At 39.3% G+C, this 22,358-nt stretch overlaps 1 protein-coding gene across 1 annotated transcript; it reads right to left on the bottom strand.

Annotated features, from left to right (window-relative positions):
- Window positions 1–45: 45 nt before the first annotated feature.
- LOC124131169 (multiple epidermal growth factor-like domains protein 10) lies at window positions 46–21,798 on the bottom strand. The gene is made up of 16 exons (XM_048395169.1): window positions 21,739–21,798; window positions 18,329–18,406; window positions 17,740–17,874; window positions 17,156–17,290; window positions 16,568–16,702; window positions 15,984–16,118; window positions 15,397–15,531; window positions 14,813–14,947; window positions 14,225–14,359; window positions 7,837–7,971; window positions 7,265–7,399; window positions 3,812–3,949; window positions 2,471–2,596; window positions 1,880–1,924; window positions 1,617–1,695; window positions 46–1,211 (listed from the first exon to the last, which is right to left on the bottom strand). The coding sequence occupies exons 2-16, from the start codon at window positions 18,387–18,389 to the stop codon at window positions 1,019–1,021; spliced, it is 1,857 nt and encodes a 618-aa protein (XP_048251126.1). The 5' UTR covers window positions 18,390–18,406; window positions 21,739–21,798; the 3' UTR covers window positions 46–1,018.
- Window positions 21,799–22,358: the final 560 nt, after the last annotated feature.

Genomic DNA, 22,358 nt, shown 5'->3' with positions numbered 1-22,358 from the left:
TTGATGCATTGTTTATGATACATTATGCAAAAACAAAGTAACAAGTAAACATAATACACGTTTTTATTACTGGAAATTGCTGTCATCATTATCAAGACATTTCAGAGAAAACTTACTTAAAGATACAGATGTAATCAGTTTTAGAAGGATGACTACAAGAATGAATAGAACAATATATACGTAACACTTTAACATGATTAGACTTAGTTATTCTTCTGCTGACTGTCCTCACATAAACTGCTGTTGCGTTCATTCAAACTTTTGTAAGATTACTCGATACATTGCACATATCTAACATTATGACCCGAGAAAAACTGTATTTGAATTTGAAAGACGGGGGAACGTACATTTAATTTTTTTTATCCAAAATGCACCGCCTTTGATCAATCTTGAAGCACACACCAAACACACCACTCGACTTGACACGCGACATACACCGACATACCCCTGATCACTGAACCCCTCCCAACGGTCACAATGCTAATTCTCCGTGTCAAGTGGAGTCGGTCTGTTCAAGAAAATATTGATGTGATGTAATGAATCGCCAAGGCGTGAAATGTGAGATCGGCGGTACCTTGTGTACCTTTTCATGTTGAAAATTCGGGGGTATGGGACTCAAGAGGAGTTGGTCAAACTTGAATTCCCTCTGTGTGTCAGGGGGTGGTGGGGTAGCCTAGTGGGTAAAGCGTTCATACGTCACGCCGAAGGTCCGTGTTCGATTCCCCACATGGGTACACTGTGTGAAGCCCGTTTCTGGTGCCCCCCGCCGTGATATTGCTGGAATATTGCTAAAAGCGATGTAAAACCATTCTCACTCACTCACTGTTTATCCTAATAGTCGAATATAAGTGCATGCCTTAAGTATTATTGTCTTTCATTTTGAGACAATTCATCTTCAGGACCACACATGACATGGGTCTTCTTCAAGATCATCTTTGATTTCAATATGGACTTGGACATGACATCTGTCACGTGTGTCTCCATCATGTTGACTGTTCTCGTGAAGGCATCAGGCATGCTATAATGAATGTTCATCGCGTTTCATGACACGCCTGGTCGTGTTTTCATAAACACTGTTCTCAGGTTGTACGTCATTGATGTATGTATGAGTTCCGTCAATGACGTCATAGACGGAGGATCCCCCCCGAGTCTCCAGTGACATATACTGCTTCTCTAGTTCAGCTTGGGTTTTGGCATTTTTTCGTTTAAGTCTGAAAAAATGTAAAACACGAACAATTCAATTTTTATGTGAGTAATTGCTATTGTTGATTTTGGAACTGATTCGGTACTGAAAGCATGAAAAGAATAGACACGGGTTTTTTCAGATGGTAGAATTGCAAAACAAACACTCAGGAAATAAAAGTGAGTATATGCCCAGAACTTTACAATGAATTTTCAATACAGAAAGCTCATATTTAAAAATGAGTAACAGACTGATAAACGAATGTGTATAGATGACAATTGAATAAGTATTAGTAAACTATAATTGATAGGTCCAGTATAATACGATAAGCACAATTAAAGTGTCACCATTTAAGGTGTAACTTATCTTTGGTATCTTGGCAACATTACAATCAGAACTTGATATACTAGTACACCAGGAAGTAAAATCTTACCTGAAAACGAGAGTCGTGGCTGCAGCTGAGTAAACGCCAAGCACCACCATCAGACAACACACTACGATGAAACGAACATCTGAAACAGGGTAAATATCAGTGAAAAGAGTATATGCATATGCTTAACATGTCTCCTATATTTATGGGGGAACCTCGATTTATCGAGGAAATGTTTTTCCTCAATGCTGCTGGCTAGTCGTCATGACACCATCTTATATATAGCATAATATATGTATTGATCATATGAGTTGAAATGTCAATACCTGTCTTGTGTCCAATATTTTCGTTCTTCAAAGGAATCGCTGTGCCTATTTGGATAAAATAATATATAAACCAAGCATGGCAACATATGTGAACGATACAACGCTAAATCTACGTTTGAACTGGTTTCTTCAGTATTATCATATCGATGTGATCTTAATCTATGTATTTGCTTTTGTTGCTTGTCCTCAATAACATGTTTGACACGTGTACGTACTGCCGTGCGGCGTCAGGCAACAAACAAACACTTTCTATGCAAATTGTGTGAGTGATCGGTACTACTCGTGGAGCGTACCAGTTTCCTGAACACTGGGTGTCTTCACTGATTTTCAGTCATCCATTCATATAATTTTTTACCACTAATTTGCCTTTTACGTTCAATGGATTCTGCATATGCTCTTGAATTGACTTTTTAAATCATCTGCTGATTGTTTCGCTTATATTTCAAGCAGATATTCGTGAACACAAAATAAAGACTTTATTGTGAAGAAAGGCGTATGTGTTTACCAAATTGTGTTTGTTTCTTATAATTTCAGATGTCTGTTACATTAATCATGATTCAATTCGCTTTATAAGCATCCAAATGAACTGACTCTTCTCCGCTGTTGTAGTGTGATATCCAGTTTGACATTCCCCCGTCATCTTCTCACACACCTCACACTGGTTCAGACAGCTGCAGACACCGGAACAGTTGAAGCCGTATGTGTAGTCCGCACATTCTGTAATCAAATATGTTTGTAACAAAATCATGTTCACGAAAGTAGTCACAATGTAGTACCTACAGAATACACTTAAGCCATCCCTATAAACGTATATGACTGCCATGGGGTTGGCTCATTTTTTCAATAAAATAATAAGTCACCTGCTTTATTCCATTTACTAGACATATGTCATGGTTGAGATTGAAAGTCAAGGTATATGATTCTTTATGAACCATGCCACATGTCATTGTTGAGTGTATTTCAAATGAAAGCGGCAAATGTTTCCAGCTACATAACATTCTGTGAGCAACACAACACGTTATTTGAATCCATGAGCATTTGGCGAAGAGACTATTATCTAATATTGTAAGTCGATTAATATGTGATTAGTTTACGTGTGTAGATACGAGAGCCGCACAATCACCGTGCATATGTCCCAAACTCTTACAATAGCAGACAGGATAAATGGAGATGTATCAACCTTGTCGTTTCTCACTATTATGGGCAGAACGTGTCAGTCGGTCTGTCCTGTTATAACTTTACGTTAAGTCCTGTCAAATGTACACACCGCGACATAACGAAACAAGGGAACAATTGGGACATATTTCGTATCCAACTGTTTTAATTTGTGGAAAAGGTTCCAAGCCCAAAAGGTCTACAAGCATAGATATGAAAACTGATCTCATTTGGCTAGTGCTCTCGAAAAATCGTTTCGCAATTTATGTCTGCAAAGTTGCCAAAACTTGTAAAACGCCTGAGCTTCCTCACATTTAGAGACTGCTTTTCAGCATATTATACTATTCTGGTAGCTGGTAGGATCATTCAAACAAAGCTTAAGCTCCAAAGGCGAGGGGTTTCAGAGAAGTATGTTGTGAATGAAAAGGTAATGCAGGATAATCATTTTGCAAACTGAAAACCAAAGTACAAACGTATGTTAAATTTCGCTGCAATTTTTGTCCTACTAATAGCAGCATGCAATTAATTTAATTTTATGATGTTTTATTCATTGTTTACATCCGCTTCTGGTTCCCAAGTCCATGTTTCGCATCAATTTATCCACTCCTGAAAAGCCAGTTGGTTTCATACGCATTACTTATAACTTGCTTTTTGTGAATATAGTGGCCTTTAACCACTACAAGACTTCAAATGATATATTGTAGAAATGTATTTGATAAAAACATCACCAGTGCCATAACTACATTTTGTAACAAGAATCACTTAATCATATCCTACCCTCCTGGCATCCAGATCCGCGTATCCCAGCAGGACATCCACTTCTACAGTTACCTGTCACCTTGTCACATGTTTCAGTTCTATTTCTGCATTTACAGTGTTTGCTACAGTCAGTGCCAAACACGCCATCCTTGCAAACTGAAAAAGACGAAAAAAGCCTTATCAAGTAATCACATGTAATTATACAAACGATCAGCAAAGTGGAGAACGATGCCCGTGGGGATACCCACTTCTTGATCAAATTTCACATTGGTGCTACAAATATTCTACAGAAGGCCTCTCCAGATTCGGCTCACTTTGTCTCACGCTTACAGTCCAGGGTAACACATAAACATTGTTCTGAGTCAGATACTGCTGTGCAACTCTGTCGACTTGTTTTCTGGCGTGATCGTGCCAGGGCCAGGGCCGTTCGATTGCAAAAAAACGGTAACACGGCCATCAGCAAAATCTCATCCTAGTATGTCGCAGGATCTAAATTCACATTATTCATTAATATTAAATTTCTTCCTTTAACCAATAGTCCACCAAGATCAAAAGGCTCCTCCTAAAGCGATTACCGTAACGTTTTCATAGACGCCTTTTAGATATGTGACTCATGAGTGAAATTGTGATATAAGGTCCCTGCTCTAAAGTAATAATAGGTGAGGTGAGGTGAAATTGGGTTTAACGACGCGTCCAAGATTATTGCACTTATAAAGCGACGTCCATGTACGTGTGTGTGTTTGTGTGGCTGCTTGTACTAGTCCGGACTGATGCCGATTTATAGTGCTAGCCCACTGAGATACCATGCCGCAGTTTAACATGAATACCCCACTCAGACACAGTATACTGACTCCGAGCCGACCAGTCCTTGTTTTAGGCCCTTAATGCCGAGCGCCAGACAGGGTAACACCAAGTACCATCTTTAAACGTCTTTTGGTATGACGCGGCCGGGGATCGAACCCCGGACCTTCCGCTCTCCGGGCGGACGCTCTACCACTAGACCACGGAGGCGGTCCTAGAGTATTAATAATGACAACACAAACTAGCATGTTCATAGAGCTACAACTTATTTTAATGGGTCGGTATGCTCTCTAATGTCATTGTAGGCTCACTGAGGAGTACACAACATAAGCTGACTATGTGGATCTAGAAGATCAACATTCACATTAAAAATACCTAATCTTTCTTTATCGATTCACTTCCTTTTATGGCATAAAAAGTTTTGAGAGCTGCCATAGGCCTTTCTTTTCTAAAGCCGAAGTTCATGTGGCATGCCTCTTCCAAATGGAAGGTGCATATAATGTCCTTGTAGGGAAAGCTACAGCAATGATACATTCTGTTTAAAGGTGAGTTGACTTTCTATAACGGTAGCTACAGACATTGCAGTGTATCTTTTTAAAGTGAAGCTGCATCACATACGATGTTTCAAAAGTGGAGGTGATGTCATTTACAAGAAAATGTACATTACTTTAGTAAAGGGTAACTAGATGCATGATACCCTTTGTTTAAATACGTACAACATATGACATGTGGTTTCCTGGACTGGAAATGAAGTCATTAAACTGGAAGTGCACTCTTTTTTATTATGCAGAGGGAATGCCATGACTCTGATGTGATGTATAATTTCCTTATTGAAGTTAGCGCAATCGGATACGCAGGATATATGTCATGTTTTGTTTGAGACCATAAGTGATGTCAATAGTACAGAAATCTGTTGAAAATTGTTGAACTTTTATTACACAGAGATTATTAGAATTAGAGATTATTCTTCCATGGACTCTTGCTAATTTATTTGGTCTATGTCATGAGGAAGTCAAAGGTCAAGGTCGTTATATCTAACAAATCTCATAAAAAAGTTTCCATTACACTTTCTAAAATGTTTTCAGGCATTATCAATACATTTAGTAAATACCTTGTCCGGGATGGTGCTCTGGTTTAAAACGTTATAAGGTCAAGGTCAATGTTAGCTTTCCGATTTTGATAAAGGTTTTATCTTTACCGATTGCTGGGGCCTGGTTATTTTTTTTTGCATGTAACCTTACAAACCTTACTACATCCATAAAGGTCAATGTCGAGGTTATTGCCAGGCATTCACTATTTGCTAGTTATGTCTTTACAATCGTGAGACTTGGGTCACTGCTGGATCTTTCGAATTGTTTCGATTAAGATCAATGTCTGGAAGTAATGTTTCAGACTTGAAGTACACGATATTTCTGATGTTGAAATATTTGACGGAAATGAAAGTGAAGGTGGTGTTTCTGCTTCTGCAAGTAGTTTTAAATGCCTCTAACGAAATATGACCATTCATAGCACATACATGTATATGCATATTTATCTGATAGAGAACAAACAAACCCCTTGTCTATAAAGCTATATTCAATACATTGAGAAAAGCCTTTTAAAAGTAGGAAATTGATACTCTGCAAAAAAAACAAAAAACAACAACGTAAAAGTGATTTTAGATGTATATTTTATGTATATCACATTAATTATGAACAGATGGTAATCGATTGTTCAAAATTGGCACACATCATTCTCATTGACTCAGGTTCCATATGGAACACATGGAACAGTAGATTTTCAAGGTGAAGGACGTCTGTGTTGTGATTACTCAAAATGGCTGTTGTCAGTGTGAGGGCGGGCGTTGTCTTGTTGGAAAATCACTTTCCCTTGCTGCATCATTGGAAGGACGTGTGGCCGATTCATCTCATTTGTGCATCCGTGTAACGTTGTGATGCTAAATTACCTTGAAGTTGCACCAATTGTGTTATATATGTGTAGGAGATGGCTGTCCACATCATCACTCAACCACCGCCAAATCTGTCAGCTTCCTGAATGCAGTTTCGGGCATAACATTCCCCGCGACGCCTGTAAACATGACGTCTCCCATACTCTGTGACTTTGACACAGCCGACGATGCAGGTCCGTCAAAATGACACCTCAAACGGAACGTCTTGCGCGAATACCTTCAGCGCGGAAGCGGTTTCTCACTGTCTGAGCTGATATCCTCCACATTTTGCAGAGGTGGCCGTTGTGGTTCCATCACGGAAGTGACGTGGTCGTATGAATCTGTCCGGTGCTCTGGTAGTGATCTGGGAAGGCCACGTGTTGTCTCGGGTGTCTGATAATGGCTCCGCAGTGTCTTGTAATGGTGCTTGGTCCTACGTGGGATAACCTGACTTCGGCCGAAGATGATTCGCCTGTATGTGTATGCAGTCGGCGGATGGCGTTGTTGCGTTGGGCTTCTGTCAGTCGTGGCGTGTTATTGCCGTTCACTGTTCAAGGTTGTGATGCCATCCAAATGAAAACCCAACGTTTTTATAGCCCTACATGTCATGTTGGTGTGTTTTGGTGCCATGCCCTCAGATGTTTGTGGTTTTTTTCTTTTCACCAAATTTTGGCAGTACCTTATTTTTCCACACTCATGAAAACCAAGCAATGTGTTAAACACAATTCATTCACAACACTTACCTTTGCAAAATGGTGTTTTGAAGTTGGTCTTACATCCCTGTGGACATTCACCATTACTTTTGTTGCAATAAGTACCATCTTTGCAAGAACCACACTGATGTAAACAGTTTCCTCCGTAATATCCATCTTTACAGTCTAAAATGGAAATTTTGAACATCAATACAGGTTTCTCTCAATAGCCTTTTCGCATTTGTTTTCTTCATTGTCTTGTGCAGATTTGAAATGTAAATGTATGTTTTTACCGAAATGTATCAAAACGTAAATTTAGAAACAATTGAACCAGATAAGTTAAAAAATGTACTATTAGCTTCATAACAGAAGTGGTGCTTGGTGATTTTCTGATGGTTTGACACATTATGATACACGACATCATATCGTGAGTATAACCATTCAAAACTTGGTTGGATTGTGAGAGTAAATATCTCACGTGTACCTCGATATCTACGTTAGTCATGAAAAATACCAAATTTTAGAAAATATCTGTAAAATATATTGTAACATGAAATATACCGAAAACATTCATTTGATCACAATGTGCCATGTGTTAAACACAATACATTCACTACACTTACCTTTGCAATGTGGTGCTTTGAAGTTGGTCTTACATCCCTGTGGACATTCACCATTACTTTTGTTGCAATAAGTACCATCTTTGCAAGAACCACACTGCTGTAAACAGTTTCCTCCGTAATATCCGTCTTCACAGCCTAAAATGGAAATATTGAACATCAATGTACCTTTTGTCAATAGCTTATTTCTCATTTGTTTTCTTAATCGTCTTGTACAGATTTGAAATGTACGTCTTTTTTCAAGAATGTATGAAAAGGTAAATTTAGAAATAATTGAACCAATAAGGTACTAAGGTGCTATGGTTTGTCTATTACAGCAGTGGCTCTTGGAGATTTTCTGATAGTTTGACACATTATGATACACGACATAATATCGTCAGTTTTCCCATTCACAGCTTGCTGGGATTGTGAGAGCAAATCACTCACGTCTAGATCGGTAGCCACGTTGGCCATGAACAATTACAAATTGCCATTAGTGCATTTAGCAAAGATCTGTAAAATATATTGTAACATGAAATAAACCGAAAACATTCATTTGATTACAATGTGCCATGTGTTAAACACAATTCATTCAGTTGTTTGATAGGCATTTAGAAGTTGGAGTACTACGTAAGGATAAGACATTTATGGATGAACAACTTCTTTATTACAATTAAGAGCGACGATTCGGTGTAGGTTCTAACACCGTTATCAAGCAAGTGATTATACAGAGTGCAGTAAGCAAGTATACTCTAAATCAGCTCTATCAGACCACATCCGTGACAACCCGAGCCACAGCATCCAGTGGGAGAGAGTTACAACCCTCGCCTACTTACTTACTTACTTTGGAGATTTAACGTGCGCTTTCCGACTGATGCGTATTTCGCACACGGGCCGGCCAGGCCATTTAATGTGTTTCCGAAAGGGGCGAAGGTGGTCTGTGCAACCCAAGAGGGGGGTTTTAGGGGTTGCTTATATAGAATTTGGGAATTTTGAGATTTGGAATAGATGCCGATGGGATTGGGGAGGAGAACTAAGGGAGCTGGGTATGGTGGATGTTTGTTTGTTTATGTGATTTTGATTTGGTGAGTTATTGTGTTTTTAGATGCGTTTTATTAGTTCCGTTTTTATTAAGAATACGCCTAAGGCCTTGAAGTTTTCTAGTTTATTTTGTGGGTTTAGTATTGCTTCTAGAGTTAGAGCCTTGTTTAGATTGAGGGTGGTTTGTAATGCGGTTCGATGTGTTAGGTAGTGTGTGCACCAACCTCAAAGACTTCAAGATCAGGAAACTACAAGAAGCCATCAACATCAAAAGACTTCAGCCCTCAATCAACCGTGACCAAGGCTATTACATACCCCTGGCGTTCCATCAACTCATCAAAGACCCCAAAGACCCCAATCAGCCATAATCCCGTTGTTTACATTACTGGCTTCATCCTTTGTTTCATGGCACTGACTTCACCGATGGTTATCATCACTGCCCTTGTGTGTACACAACAGGCTTCTCTACCCCAGTATAACAATATCTACCCTACTGTATAAACATTGCCTCCTACGTGTATATATACTTGCTTACTGCACTCTGTAGCCTCCTCAAGCCCACGCACAGCACCGCTGATAGCAAGCCCAGGGAGAACTTCAAAGGTAATTATATAACCACTCACCCATCCATTCACAACAACCCAAAGGTAATTATATAACCACTCACCCATCCATTCACAACAACCTACACCTCCTAATCAACGCTCACACCCAAGCCCAAACCTAAAACTACATTAAAAAAGCCCACCTAAACAAACTCAAACACTTGAAATTAAAACACAAGCCCTCTAATTAATCTCTTAAAGCTGTAAACAACTCACAAACCCAAAACAACCAAAACACCGCAAACACTACTCACCCCTTCCAAACACTCCACCCACAACCCCTCACCTCAAACACCACAACAACACACACTCATCCTATACACCCAATCCCAGCATGGCAGACCAAAGACAAATCGAGATAAGCGAAATCTCTGGCATTACTTCCCCTACACCTGCGGAGGCGCACAACACCTCCGACAGGGAAACACCCTCACTCATTCCAACAGGCTACGGCGATCAAGACCCTCAAGCCTCCTACATGGAAACTCAACCCAGCACCCCACCTCCCCAAGCATGCAACTCAAAAAAACGCAAACTAGACGCATCGGCATCACCTACCTCACACACCCTCTCACCCGCAGCCCTCATCACCACATGGGCCCTCTACTTTTTTTCGGCCACCCCCTCAGTACAACTAGCTCCAACACTAACCATAAATAAAATAGGCATGTGGCTAAGGCAACAAAAAATCAATTACCTAAACATCAAACGTAGCTTCAAAGGATATCAGATAATCTTCCCAAATCAGGAATCCTACATAGCCGCAACTAAAATTAAACAAATATTCCAATTCACCGTAAATAGCTCTAAACCTAACTGGCAAATATACACTAGGGGAGTTATTCGAGTGCACCCAAGGGAAACCGACGAGGACCTCGACATATACGCCAAAGAAGCTAACACTATCCAAACCCAACCACAAATAACTAGCCTCCGCAGGATTAAATCAAACAGAAACGGGAAAACCACCCCCACACCTATTGTAATAATAAACTTAAAAAAAACAGCTAAACACCCTGAAGCCCCCAAACATATCATTTTCGGCGCTAACCATAACTTAGAGGTCAAACCATACATCAAGCAAGTAAAGCAATGTTCAAATTGCCTCCAATATAATCACACCGCTTACAAATGTACTTTCAAAAAAACTAAATGCAAAAACTGTGCCCAAACGGACTGCCCAGGGATATGCACACCCTGGTGCATCCACTGCAAATCCATAAAACACTCATCACTCTCGAACCAATGCCCCCACAGACTATCACTCACCCAACAGGCCAACAAACATATAGACATAAACACGGCCAAAATCCAAACCAAAAAACCCACACCGCAAGCATACAAACCACTACTACCAACACCCCCCCCAAACAACAACACTCACGCACGCAAAACAGTATACCCAGTCTCCGTATGGGACCAAAATCAGCGAGACGCATACATCGCAAATGAAACAAACACCCTACACATCCCACAAACTCACACTCTCACCCTCCCCGCCTCTCACCCTACAATTACCACATCTACACCCGCAAGCAAAACCCAACGCACAACGACCACCACACAACCAGCACCAACACAAGCCATCACAGCCACAAGGGCAACAACACTCCAAAACCTACAGGCACCCCCCGAACACCCAGTCAACAGGGAAACTACAGAAACCACTCAGACTCTCGCACCCAAACCCAGCATGCAACCCACCACCGAACAGAGTGACCAAACTAAAGATAACTTAACCGAAGAGGACGAGTACACATCCTCAGAGGAAATAAACGATCTTACCTTGTCAGCCCCAAAAACCAAAAGCTATAGAAAAAAACTCACCCAAAACGTAGCAAGCAAAAAACTAAACAACTTAGTCCTCCTTCTAGCTTACATGTTAAAGCAGTCTAATCCAGAAGCCAGCTCCAAAGCCTTCTTTGGTGTAGCACATAAACTAAAACTCGTCACCACCTCTTTCGACCGTTTCAGCAGCAACCTTAATAACCTACTAAAGTAAATACCTAAACCAAGCCTAAACCAAACATAAATCCACCCAGTTTCCCAATGGAAGGCCTAAACATTTTTCAATGGAATGCCAATGGCCTCGCCGGCCATGGTTCTGAACTTAAAGCTAAATTCAAAATAGATAAAGGTCCCCATGTAACTTGTATTCAAGAAACCAAATACTCACATAAAACTAAATTCAACCTACCAAATTATAACGCAGTGAGAACCGACAGGTCCAAAACCATCCCAGGCAGAACAGGAGGAGGTCTAATCATCTACGTTAGAGAGGATATAAACTACGAGGAAGTTAAAGTAAACACTCCTAATCTAGAAGCTAATGGAATCCAAGTCACCATCAATAACCAAAAAAAAAAAATCATTAACATTTATCACTCAACACTAAAACCAATTAAAGATACAGACCTAGATATCCTTTACCAATTAGGAAATAAATCAACCATCTTCCTAGTAGACTTCAATGCCCATCATCCTACCTGGGGCATTGCAGATAAACTAGACAACCATGGACAACTAATATCAGAGTGGATCGAAAAAAATGACCTAATATTATTAAACAATAACCAACCAACTAGATACGACAAAATCCACCACACCATGTCGGCTATCGACTTAACAATATGTACGCCAGACTTAGCACAAAGTCTGATGTGGGACGTCTACTCAGTACCTCTAGGCAGCGACCACTTTCCCATAAATATAACCCTAGGAAATATAAAAATACCAAATCAAACCCCTAAACAGGAACCTAAATTTCAGTACAAAAACGCCAACTGGGACCAATTCCAAGAATTATGCAACGAAGCTAATCTAAACGATTTAGAAACAACAGACCCCGAAACATTCTGTCAAAACCTAACTAACTTCATAATCAACGCAGCCAAATCCGCAATCCCCTTCAAATCATCCAACCCAGGAAAACCCACTGTCCCTTGGTGGAATGAGGAAATAGAGCTAACTAGACTAAAACGCAACTCAGCTTTCAACAGAGCTAAACGAGACCCCTCTCATCTAAAAACAGCTCATGAACTAAACCACCAAGTCCAAAACCTAGTTAAAACTGCTAAAACCAAAAACTGGAAAAAATTCTGTGAGGAGCTAAACCACCACACCGACGCTAGGAAGGTGTGGCGCAAAATTCACGCCATCCGAGGCATCAAACGGCACAAAAAAAGCCCCAATATAAACAACTCAACTAACCCCACCCAAAAGGCCAACAACCTAGCCAAACACTTCTCTAAAGTTAGTAGCAACAGTAACTTCAGTAAGAAATTCCAAGATAAACTAAATAAAGAAATAAAATTCTCCAAAGAAATCAGACAAGACAACCTAGAAATAAATCAACCTTACACCATAGAAGAACTAAATCACGTACTAAACAATAGAAAAAAAGGAACAGCACCTGGCCTAGACCTCACCTCTTACCAAATAATCAAACACTTACCTACCAAACTACTCCAAACTTTACTTAAACTATACAACCTAGTTTACCTAAACGGACAGGTCCCATCCTCATGGAAGGAAGCTCTAGTAATCCCAATACCTAAACCAAATAAACCAGCAGATCAGGCAAACTCCTATAGGCCCATATCCCTAACCTCAAATCTCTGCAAAATAATGGAACTTAGGACGAAAAATAGGCTACAGCACTACCTAGACCAAAACAACATCATAAACCCCGACCAAAGCGGCTTCACTCCTGGCCGATCAACTCTCGATAACCTTGCCCGACTAGAACAGGATATAAAAACAGGACAGCTAAACAAGCAATACACCAATATACGACCTAACAAAAGCAGGCAAACAAATAACCTTCTTGTGGATCCCCGCCCACGTAGGAATTTACAGCAACGAAAGCGCCGATAAAGCAGCTAAATTATCTCTCAAAATACCAGAAATAAGCCTAAACCTACCCATCTCAAAATCAGAAATTAAAAGTGTAAACAAACAAAAAATAACCAAAAAATGGCATAATCAATATCAAAACTCAAATAGCCAAATCCAAAAAGTGCTCAGAAAACCACTAGCCAAACCTAAAATCCTACACCCCTCTAAAAAAATTGACAGATTAATTACAAAACTCCAAACAGGACACACGAACCTAAATAACCACCTAAAACAACTTAAAAGACACACCACAGGCAACTGCCCCCACTGCAAACAACCCGAAACCACAGAACACGCACTCATCCACTGCACCCACTACCAAACACACAGAACCACACTACAAACCAACCTCAATCTAAATAAGGTTCCTACTCTAGATGAAATACTAAACCCCCAAAATAAACTAGAAAACTTCAAGGCCCTAGGCGTATTCCTAATCAAAACAGGCCTAATTAAGCGCATCTAAAAACTAATTAATCTACCAATCCAAAATCCAATAAACATACAAACACCCACCTCACCCGGCTCCCTTAGTTCCCTCCTCCACCCACCTCGGCATTTATTCCAAATTTTAAAACGTCCAAAAATCGATATAAGCAACCCCTAAAAGCCCCCTCTTGTGTTGCACACACCACTTTCACCCTTCTCGGAATACACTAAATGGTCTGGCCAGGCCCGTGTGCGAAAAACGCTGCAGTCGGAAAGCGCACATTAAATCTTCTATATCAGTCAGTCAGTCAGTCACTCTGTATAATCACTTGCTTGATAACGGTGTTAGAACCTACACCGAAACGTCGCTCTTAATTGTAATAAAGAAGTTGTTCATCCATAAATTTCTTATCCTTACACAATTCATTCACTATACTTACCTTTGCAATATGGTGTTTGGAAGTTGGTCTTACATCCCTGTGGACATTCACCATTACTTTTGTTGCAATGAGTACCATCTTTACAAGAACCACACTGCTGTGAACAGTTTCCTCCGTAATATCCATCTACACAGTCTAAAATGGAAATATTGAACATCAATGTAGATTTCTCTCAATAGCTTATTTCTCATTTGTTTTCTTAATCGTCTTGTGCAGATTTGAAATGAACATGGTTTTTTTTCAGGAATGAATTATGAGGTAAATTTAGAAATAATTGAACCAGATAAGTTACAAAATGTACTATAGTTTGCCCCATTACAGCAGTGACGCTTGGAGATTTTCTGATAGTTTGACACATTATGATACACGACATAATATTGTCAGTTTTCCCATTCACAGCTTGCTGGGATTGTGAGAGCAAATCACTCACGTCTAGATCGGTAGCCACGTTGGCCATGAACAATTACAAATTGCCATTAGTGCATTTAGCAAAGATCTGTAAAATATATTGTAACATGAAACATACCGAAAACATTCATTTGATCACAATGTGCCATGTGTTAAACACAGTTCATTCACTACATTTACCTTTGCAATGTGGTGCTTCGAAGTTGGTCTTACATCCCTGTGGACATTCACCATTACTTTTGTTGCAACGAGTACCATCTTTACAAGAACCACACAGCTGTGAACAGTTTCCTCCGTAATATCCATCTTCACAGTCTAAAATGGAAATATTGAACATCAAAAAACCTATTTTTCAATAACTTATTTCTCATTTGTTTTCTTAATCGTCTTGTGCAGATTTGAAATGTACGTCTTTTTTCAAGAATGTATGAAAAGGTAAATTTAGAAATAATTGAACCAGATAAGTTACAACAGGTGCTATGGTTTGTCTATTACATCAGTGGCGCTTGGAGATTTTCTGATAGTTTGACACATTATGATACACGACATAATATCGTCAGTTTTCCCATTCACAGCTTGCTGGGATTGTGAGAGCAAATCACTCACGTTTAGATCGGTAGCCACGTTGGCCATGAACAATTACAAATTGTCATTAGTGCATTTAGCAAAGATCTGTAAAATATATTGTAACATGAAACATACCGAAAACATTCATTTGATTACAATGTGCCATGTGTTAAACACAATTCATTCACTACATTTACCTTTGCAATATGGTGTTTGGAAGTTGGTCTTACATCCCTGTGGACATTCACCATTACTTTTGTTGCAATAAGTACCATCTTTGCAAGAACCACACTGCTGTAAACAGTTTCCTCCGTAATATCCATCTTCACAGTCTAAAATGGAAATATTGAACATCAATGTAGATTTCTCTCAATAGCTTATTTCTCATTTGTTTTCTTAATCGTCTTGTGCAGATTTGAAATGAACATGGTTTTTTTTCAGGAATGAATTATGAGGTAAATTGAGAAATAATTGAACCAGATAAGTTACAAAATGTACTATAGTTTGCCCCATTACAGCGTGACGCTTGGAGATTTTCTGATAGTTTGACACATTATGATACACGACATAATATCATCAGTTTTCCCATTCACAACTTGGTGGGATTATGAGAGCAAATCACTCACGTCTAGATCGGTAGCCACGTTGGTCATGAGCATTACCAAAGTACCATTAGTGCATTGAGATAAGGACTGTAAAATATATTGTAACATGAAATACACCGAAAACATTCATCTGATCACAATGTGCCATGTGTTAAACACAATTCATTCACTACATTTACCTTTGCAATATGGTGTTTGGAAGTTGGTCTTACATCCCTGTGGACATTCACCATTACTTTTGTTGCAACGAGTACCATCTTTACAAGAACCACACTGCTGTAAACAGTTTCCTCCGTAATATCCATCTTCACAGTCTAAAATGGAAACATTGAACATCAAAAAACCTATTTTTCAATAACTTATTTCTCATTTGTTTTCTTAATCGTCTTGTGCAGATTTGAAATGTACGTCTTTTTTCAAGAATGTATGAAAAGGTAAATTTAGAAATAATTGAACCAGATAAGTTACAACAGGTGCTATGGTTTGTCTATTACATCAGTGGCGCTTGGAGATTTTCTGATAGTTTGACACATTATGATACACGACATAATATCGTCAGTTTTCCCATTCACAGCTTGCTGGGATTGTGAGAGCAAATCACTCACGTCTAGATCGGTAGCCACGTTGGCCATGAACAATTACAAATTGCCATTAGTGCATTTAGCAAAGATCTGTAAAATATATTGTAACATGAAACATACCGAAAACATTCATTTGATTACAATGTGCCATGTGTTAAACACAATTCATTCACTACACTTACCTTTGCAATATGGTGTTTGGAAGTTGGTCTTACATCCCTGTGGACATTCACCATTACTTTTGTTGCAATGAGTACCATCTTTGCAAGAACCACACTGCTGTGAACAGTTTCCTCCGTAATATCCATCTACACAGTCTAAAATGGAAATATTGAACATCAATGTAGATTTCTCTCAATAGCTTATTTCTCATTTGTTTTCTTAATCGTCTTGTGCAGATTTGAAATGAACATGTGTTTTTTTCAGGAATGAATTATGAGGTAAATTGAGAAATAATTGAACCAGATAAGTTACAAAATGTACTATAGTTTGCCCCATTACAGCAGTGACGCTTGGAGATTTTCTGATAGTTTGACACATTATGATACACGACATAATATCGTCAGTTTTCCCATTCACAACTTGGTGGGATTGTGAGAGCAAATCACTCACGTCTAGATCGGTAGCCACGTTGGTCATGAGCATTACCAAAGTACCATTAGTGCATTGAGATAAGGACTGTTAAATATATTGTAACATGAAATATACCGAAAACATTCATTTGATCACAATGTGCCATGTGTTAAACACAATTCATTCACTACATTTACCTTTGCAATATGGTGTTTGGAAGTTGGTCTTACATCCCTGTGGACATTCACCATTACTTTTGTTGCAATGAGTACCATCTTTACAAGAACCACACTGCTGTAAACAGTTTCCTCCGTAATATCCATCTTCACAGTCTAAAATGGAAACATTGAACATCAAAAAACCTATTTTTCAATAACTTATTTCTCATTTGTTTTCTTAATCGTCTTGTGCAGATTTGAAATGTACGTCTTTTTTCAAGAATGTATGAAAAGGTAAATTTAGAAATAATTGAACCAGATAAGTTACAACAGGTGCTATGGTTTGTCTATTACATCAGTGGCGCTTGGAGATTTTCTGATAGTTTGACACATTATGATACACGACATAATATCGTCAGTTTTCCCATTCACAGCTTGCTGGGATTGTGAGAGCAAATCACTCACGTCTAGATCGGTAGCCACGTTGGCCATGAACAATTACAAATTGCCATTAGTGCATTTAGCAAAGATCTGTAAAATATATTGTAACATGAAACATACCGAAAACATTCATTTGATTACAATGTGCCATGTGTTAAACACAATTCATTCACTACACTTACCTTTGCAATATGGTGTTTGGAAGTTGGTCTTACATCCCTGTGGACATTCACCATTACTTTTGTTGCAATGAGTACCATCTTTGCAAGAACCACACTGCTGTGAACAGTTTCCTCCGTAATATCCATCTACACAGTCTAAAATGGAAATATTGAACATCAATGTAGATTTCTCTCAATAGCTTATTTCTCATTTGTTTTCTTAATCGTCTTGTGCAGATTTGAAATGAACATGTGTTTTTTTCAGGAATGAATTATGAGGTAAATTGAGAAATAATTGAACCAGATAAGTTACAAAATGTACTATAGTTTGCCCCATTACAGCAGTGACGCTTGGAGATTTTCTGATAGTTTGACACATTATGATACACGACATAATATCGTCAGTTTTCCCATTCACAACTTGGTGGGATTGTGAGAGCAAATCACTCACGTCTAGATCGGTAGCCACGTTGGTCATGAGCATTACCAAAGTACCATTAGTGCATTGAGATAAGGACTGTTAAATATATTGTAACATGAAATATACCGAAAACATTCATTTGATCACAATGTGCCATGTCTTAAACACAATTCATTCACTATATCGTACCTTGCGCAGCTATGACCGACATTGCGTGCATGATCATGAGAAGACAGACAACAAAACACATCTTGCACAGGTCAGGTGCTGAAAAATACCGAATTATCTAAATGAAAACACAAATGAGAAAATTGAAACATATATTACAACGGTAACAATAAAGAATGAAAGTAAACACTATATACAGATTACTAAACGACCTCCATTTTGGTACAATGGGTGTTGTTTTATGTTTAAATGTATCTAACGAGCTGAAAGAAAGGAAGAGACAGTGTGGAGCATGCCCACGAAAATGTAAATATTTCTAAAAAAGCTTTCTTTCTTATCGTTACCGCTCCGGTATGCAAAATGTTCCAGCTGCACTTCGGTTTAGCAGGCTCTAATCATTCCCTTAAAAAATCACTCTAGAGTGATTTGAACCCTGTCTGAGATCACTTGAGAGTGTTTTTAGCCTAGGCTAAGGTCACTCCTCTCTACTAGGCCCAAAACAATCACTCCAGGTTCTGATCACTCCCCTTTGAGCTCAAATCAATTCCCCACATTTTTAAATGATTCTACTCTTCTGTTCTGTTTCGGTGTACAATTCTGAAGGTTTCAGATGTTTATGTGACCTTCTTCTTACCTGAAAAGGTAATTGTGATTGTCGACATACATTCTTATGGTATTACCGGTGTTATGAATAAACATGAACTCATCAGTCTAGGCCCAAGTCACTCCAGATATTGGTTGTGCATTATTATGCCAACAAACAGATATTTTTTTACAATTTAACTCTATGTAAAGACATTTTGTGAGAGAATACGTCCTAATTGGTGCATTTGCGGAATTAGCAAGTATTCGGATATAATAATGTTTTGTCAAATTATTAAAAGAAAGAGTTCCCTATTGAAGAGTTCTCTTAAAAAATACACCTTCACAATTCCATGTTATACTTCAGTTGTAACATCGATATGCAATCTCAACAATCAACAGTCTTGGCGTCTTTATATCAATCATTCATGTGTAATAGCATTTCGTATAAACATGACTTTTAACGTTCTATATGTATTTCTGAATGACAGCTTATTCGTGATGCAAATGCGTGACAGCGGGTTTGAGCTTTATACCATGGCCAGGAAGGAAAGGACAATGCTAGGTCACGCCGATAGCAAGCTAGACCTTTATGCGGGACACAACAACAATCTTTGTATTATTACAGTTTAGTTTGGTTCTAGGAATTGGGTCAGTTTTATTTTCGTAAGATCTCATATGTTTCATGTGATAGTTATATATTGGCATTTTAGAACTGTTAAAAGACTTTTAGCCTGCATTCCATGCATAGCAATGTTGATTCGTAATATTTGCAAAATAACGAAAATCACAGAATTGTAGGATGGCATCCCATATCTCCACCAGTCTGTCTCTCAGTCCCTGTACTGTAGTCGGAGCACGTGGTAAAAGTCGGAGACGGCGTTCCATTTCATCACGCACGTGTTCAATTGGAGAAGATCTGGAGAGCGAGCAGGCCATGGGATCACATTCACGTTGTTCTGTTCAAGTGCGTGTTAAACAATCAGGGCTTCATTGGGTCGGGCGTTGTCGCGCTGAAAACTCATCCCAACACCATAACACTGCCTCCTCCGAAACGGTCTTCCTCCAGAACACAGTTCTGAGCGTAACGTTCGCCACGACGTCGGTATACTCGTATTCGGCCATCACTGTGATGGAGGTCAAAACGAGACTCATCGGTGAACAGAACCTGCCTGCACTGAATTTCCGTCAAACGCACTCGCTGTCTACACCCCTGCAGACCCAATCGGCGGTGATTGTTGGTCAGAACTGGACGTCTGGCTGGTTTCCTCGCAACAATCTCGTAACGTCTAAGATGGCGACGTACAGTCTGTGCCGATATTCGACAAAGGCCAGGGATGGTTCTCGCAGTGATTGTTGTAGGCTAGAACGGTTTCGCAGATGGGTGGTGAGAATCCAACGATCTTGACGGACGCTCGTAACGGAGGACCCTGCCGCTCCTTGGTCGGTCTTTGACAGTGTTTGTTTGCTGCTAACGCTGCCAAAACGTCCAAATGGTGTTTATGTGCACGTTCACTCGCCAGGCTACTTCAGGATGCGACGTTCCTGACTGGAGCATACCAATGGCTCTCAAGCGGTAATTTTCAGAAAGGCGTGGCATCTCGAAACTTCAAATAATGATTGAAATTTGTTATTTTTTCCTGGTTGCAGGTGCTAAGACAAGCAGAAACCATTCATACCGAATCTTTACAACACGCATGCTTTCATACCCTGGTGTATATCATCAATTGCACGATTGCTGCGTGAAAGACACTTTTTGCCATCAGATCATGCTTGTCTGCTCAGGTTTTGCGTTTGTGATACAATTTATATATTTTTGTATCCCATTTGAGCACTAGGAAGGTTGTGTCACAGGAACTTTCGTTGTTGAGTATGTTTACACTTGTTTTTGTAGTAGATGAAGCGTCCGCTCCGGAGGGCAAGTTTCAGTTACTCACATAAGTAAAAGGTGTGAATCCCATACCTGTTTACCTTCGCCGTGAAATTCATTGAATATTACTAAACGTAGAGGAAATCAATACCCGTTCCCCGAGATTTACTTACATGTAGATAGATCACCACGATCAAATACCTCGAATACCTTGACCTTTCTGTTTCACAGAAAAAAAACCTGTGACACTTTTGAGAAATATGCCTCAAATACTTGTATACGGAATCTTAGTAATTACATTTACATTATTCACGCTTACTCTAACCCAACTTTCTAAACGTGCTCTAAACACGAACACAGAGAACTGTATTGTAGTCTTTGCATTTATGGATCCATGACGGTCCCATATATCACAGCTATTGGTTGTCACTGCTTCTTGGACATAAGCATGCACCCGTTTTCTCACAAATGCGGTACTGGCACTTTGAGATACTGTGATAGGGCGTACTCAAATGAGGGTCAAACTGAAATAGACTTCTCAAAATACATTTACATTTCGTCAAGGAACGTTTACTGGGTCTTTAAACCCTCAACAAGTCAATTGTGTAACTGCACATAAATTCTTATCACAGGACTTCATCCCCTCAACAAGATCTCTACTGTTACAGGACAGTGCATGTAATTGTCATGATGACATTATGATCCATTATCATGAAAATCAGTAACCAAATTGCTGCTTTAAACCGACTTGTACAGAATATTGTGAAAGGAATAGAAATTATTATGATGACAGATATTGTGTTCTCAGTGTTAATGATGGATTTGGGGTTTAACACCTCCCTGAACAGTATCTCAGTTATATCATAGTCTGCCAGCTCAATGTGAGACGAAAGCTCAAGGTGAATCAGGTCAGAGACTTGTACCACCTTTGTGAAACTCAAGCAAGGTGCTGACAAATAATAGTAACGAAAAGGCTCACCTGTTCTCCTCACATCACTTGAATCACCCCGAGCCAGCTTGTGTTGAACAAGGAAGTAAATTAGTTTCTTATCACGGTGTGGGGTCAGGATGTACGACCTATCACTGATAAAATATGTAGTCAGTCGGCAATGTTCGTCCGACAATGTAGCCACACACGACCCTTTAATAATGATAATATAACCATGTGTACTTTATTAACACATGAACGGACTCCAATTTTCAACGTGCAGGCATTGATAAAACACATACTCACTTATCCCTCTTACTCACTTGTCCCTCTTATATTAACTGTAGTGTTCATAAATCGTCTGAAGTGTATGAAATAATTGATGACGCGTCTTAATCTACATATATAAAAAAGAATACTGCTTTCAAAATTTGATGGCAATACCTGGACTTATACAGTAAACAAACAGTATATTTATCGGAATCGTGTCAGCGATATGGGACCGAAGCAAGGCTAGACACGTCCGAGTTGGAACTAACAACAACAGAAAGTGCGGGTGTTGTTTTCTGTACGAGACACATTATGTTGTTCCAACAACATGTACACGAAGACCGTTCCCTGTTTCTGCTGTAACAGGAATCTACTTTATCCATCAGTCAGATACCTCAATT

This window comes from Haliotis rufescens, unplaced genomic scaffold (genome assembly GCF_023055435.1).
Source record: "Haliotis rufescens isolate VD_foot unplaced genomic scaffold, xgHalRufe1.0.p SCAF_14, whole genome shotgun sequence".
Lineage (NCBI taxonomy): Eukaryota > Metazoa > Mollusca > Gastropoda > Lepetellida > Haliotidae > Haliotis > Haliotis rufescens.
The sequence above is the reverse complement of the archived record's forward strand: the minus strand, read 5'-3'. Positions and strand labels throughout refer to the sequence as shown.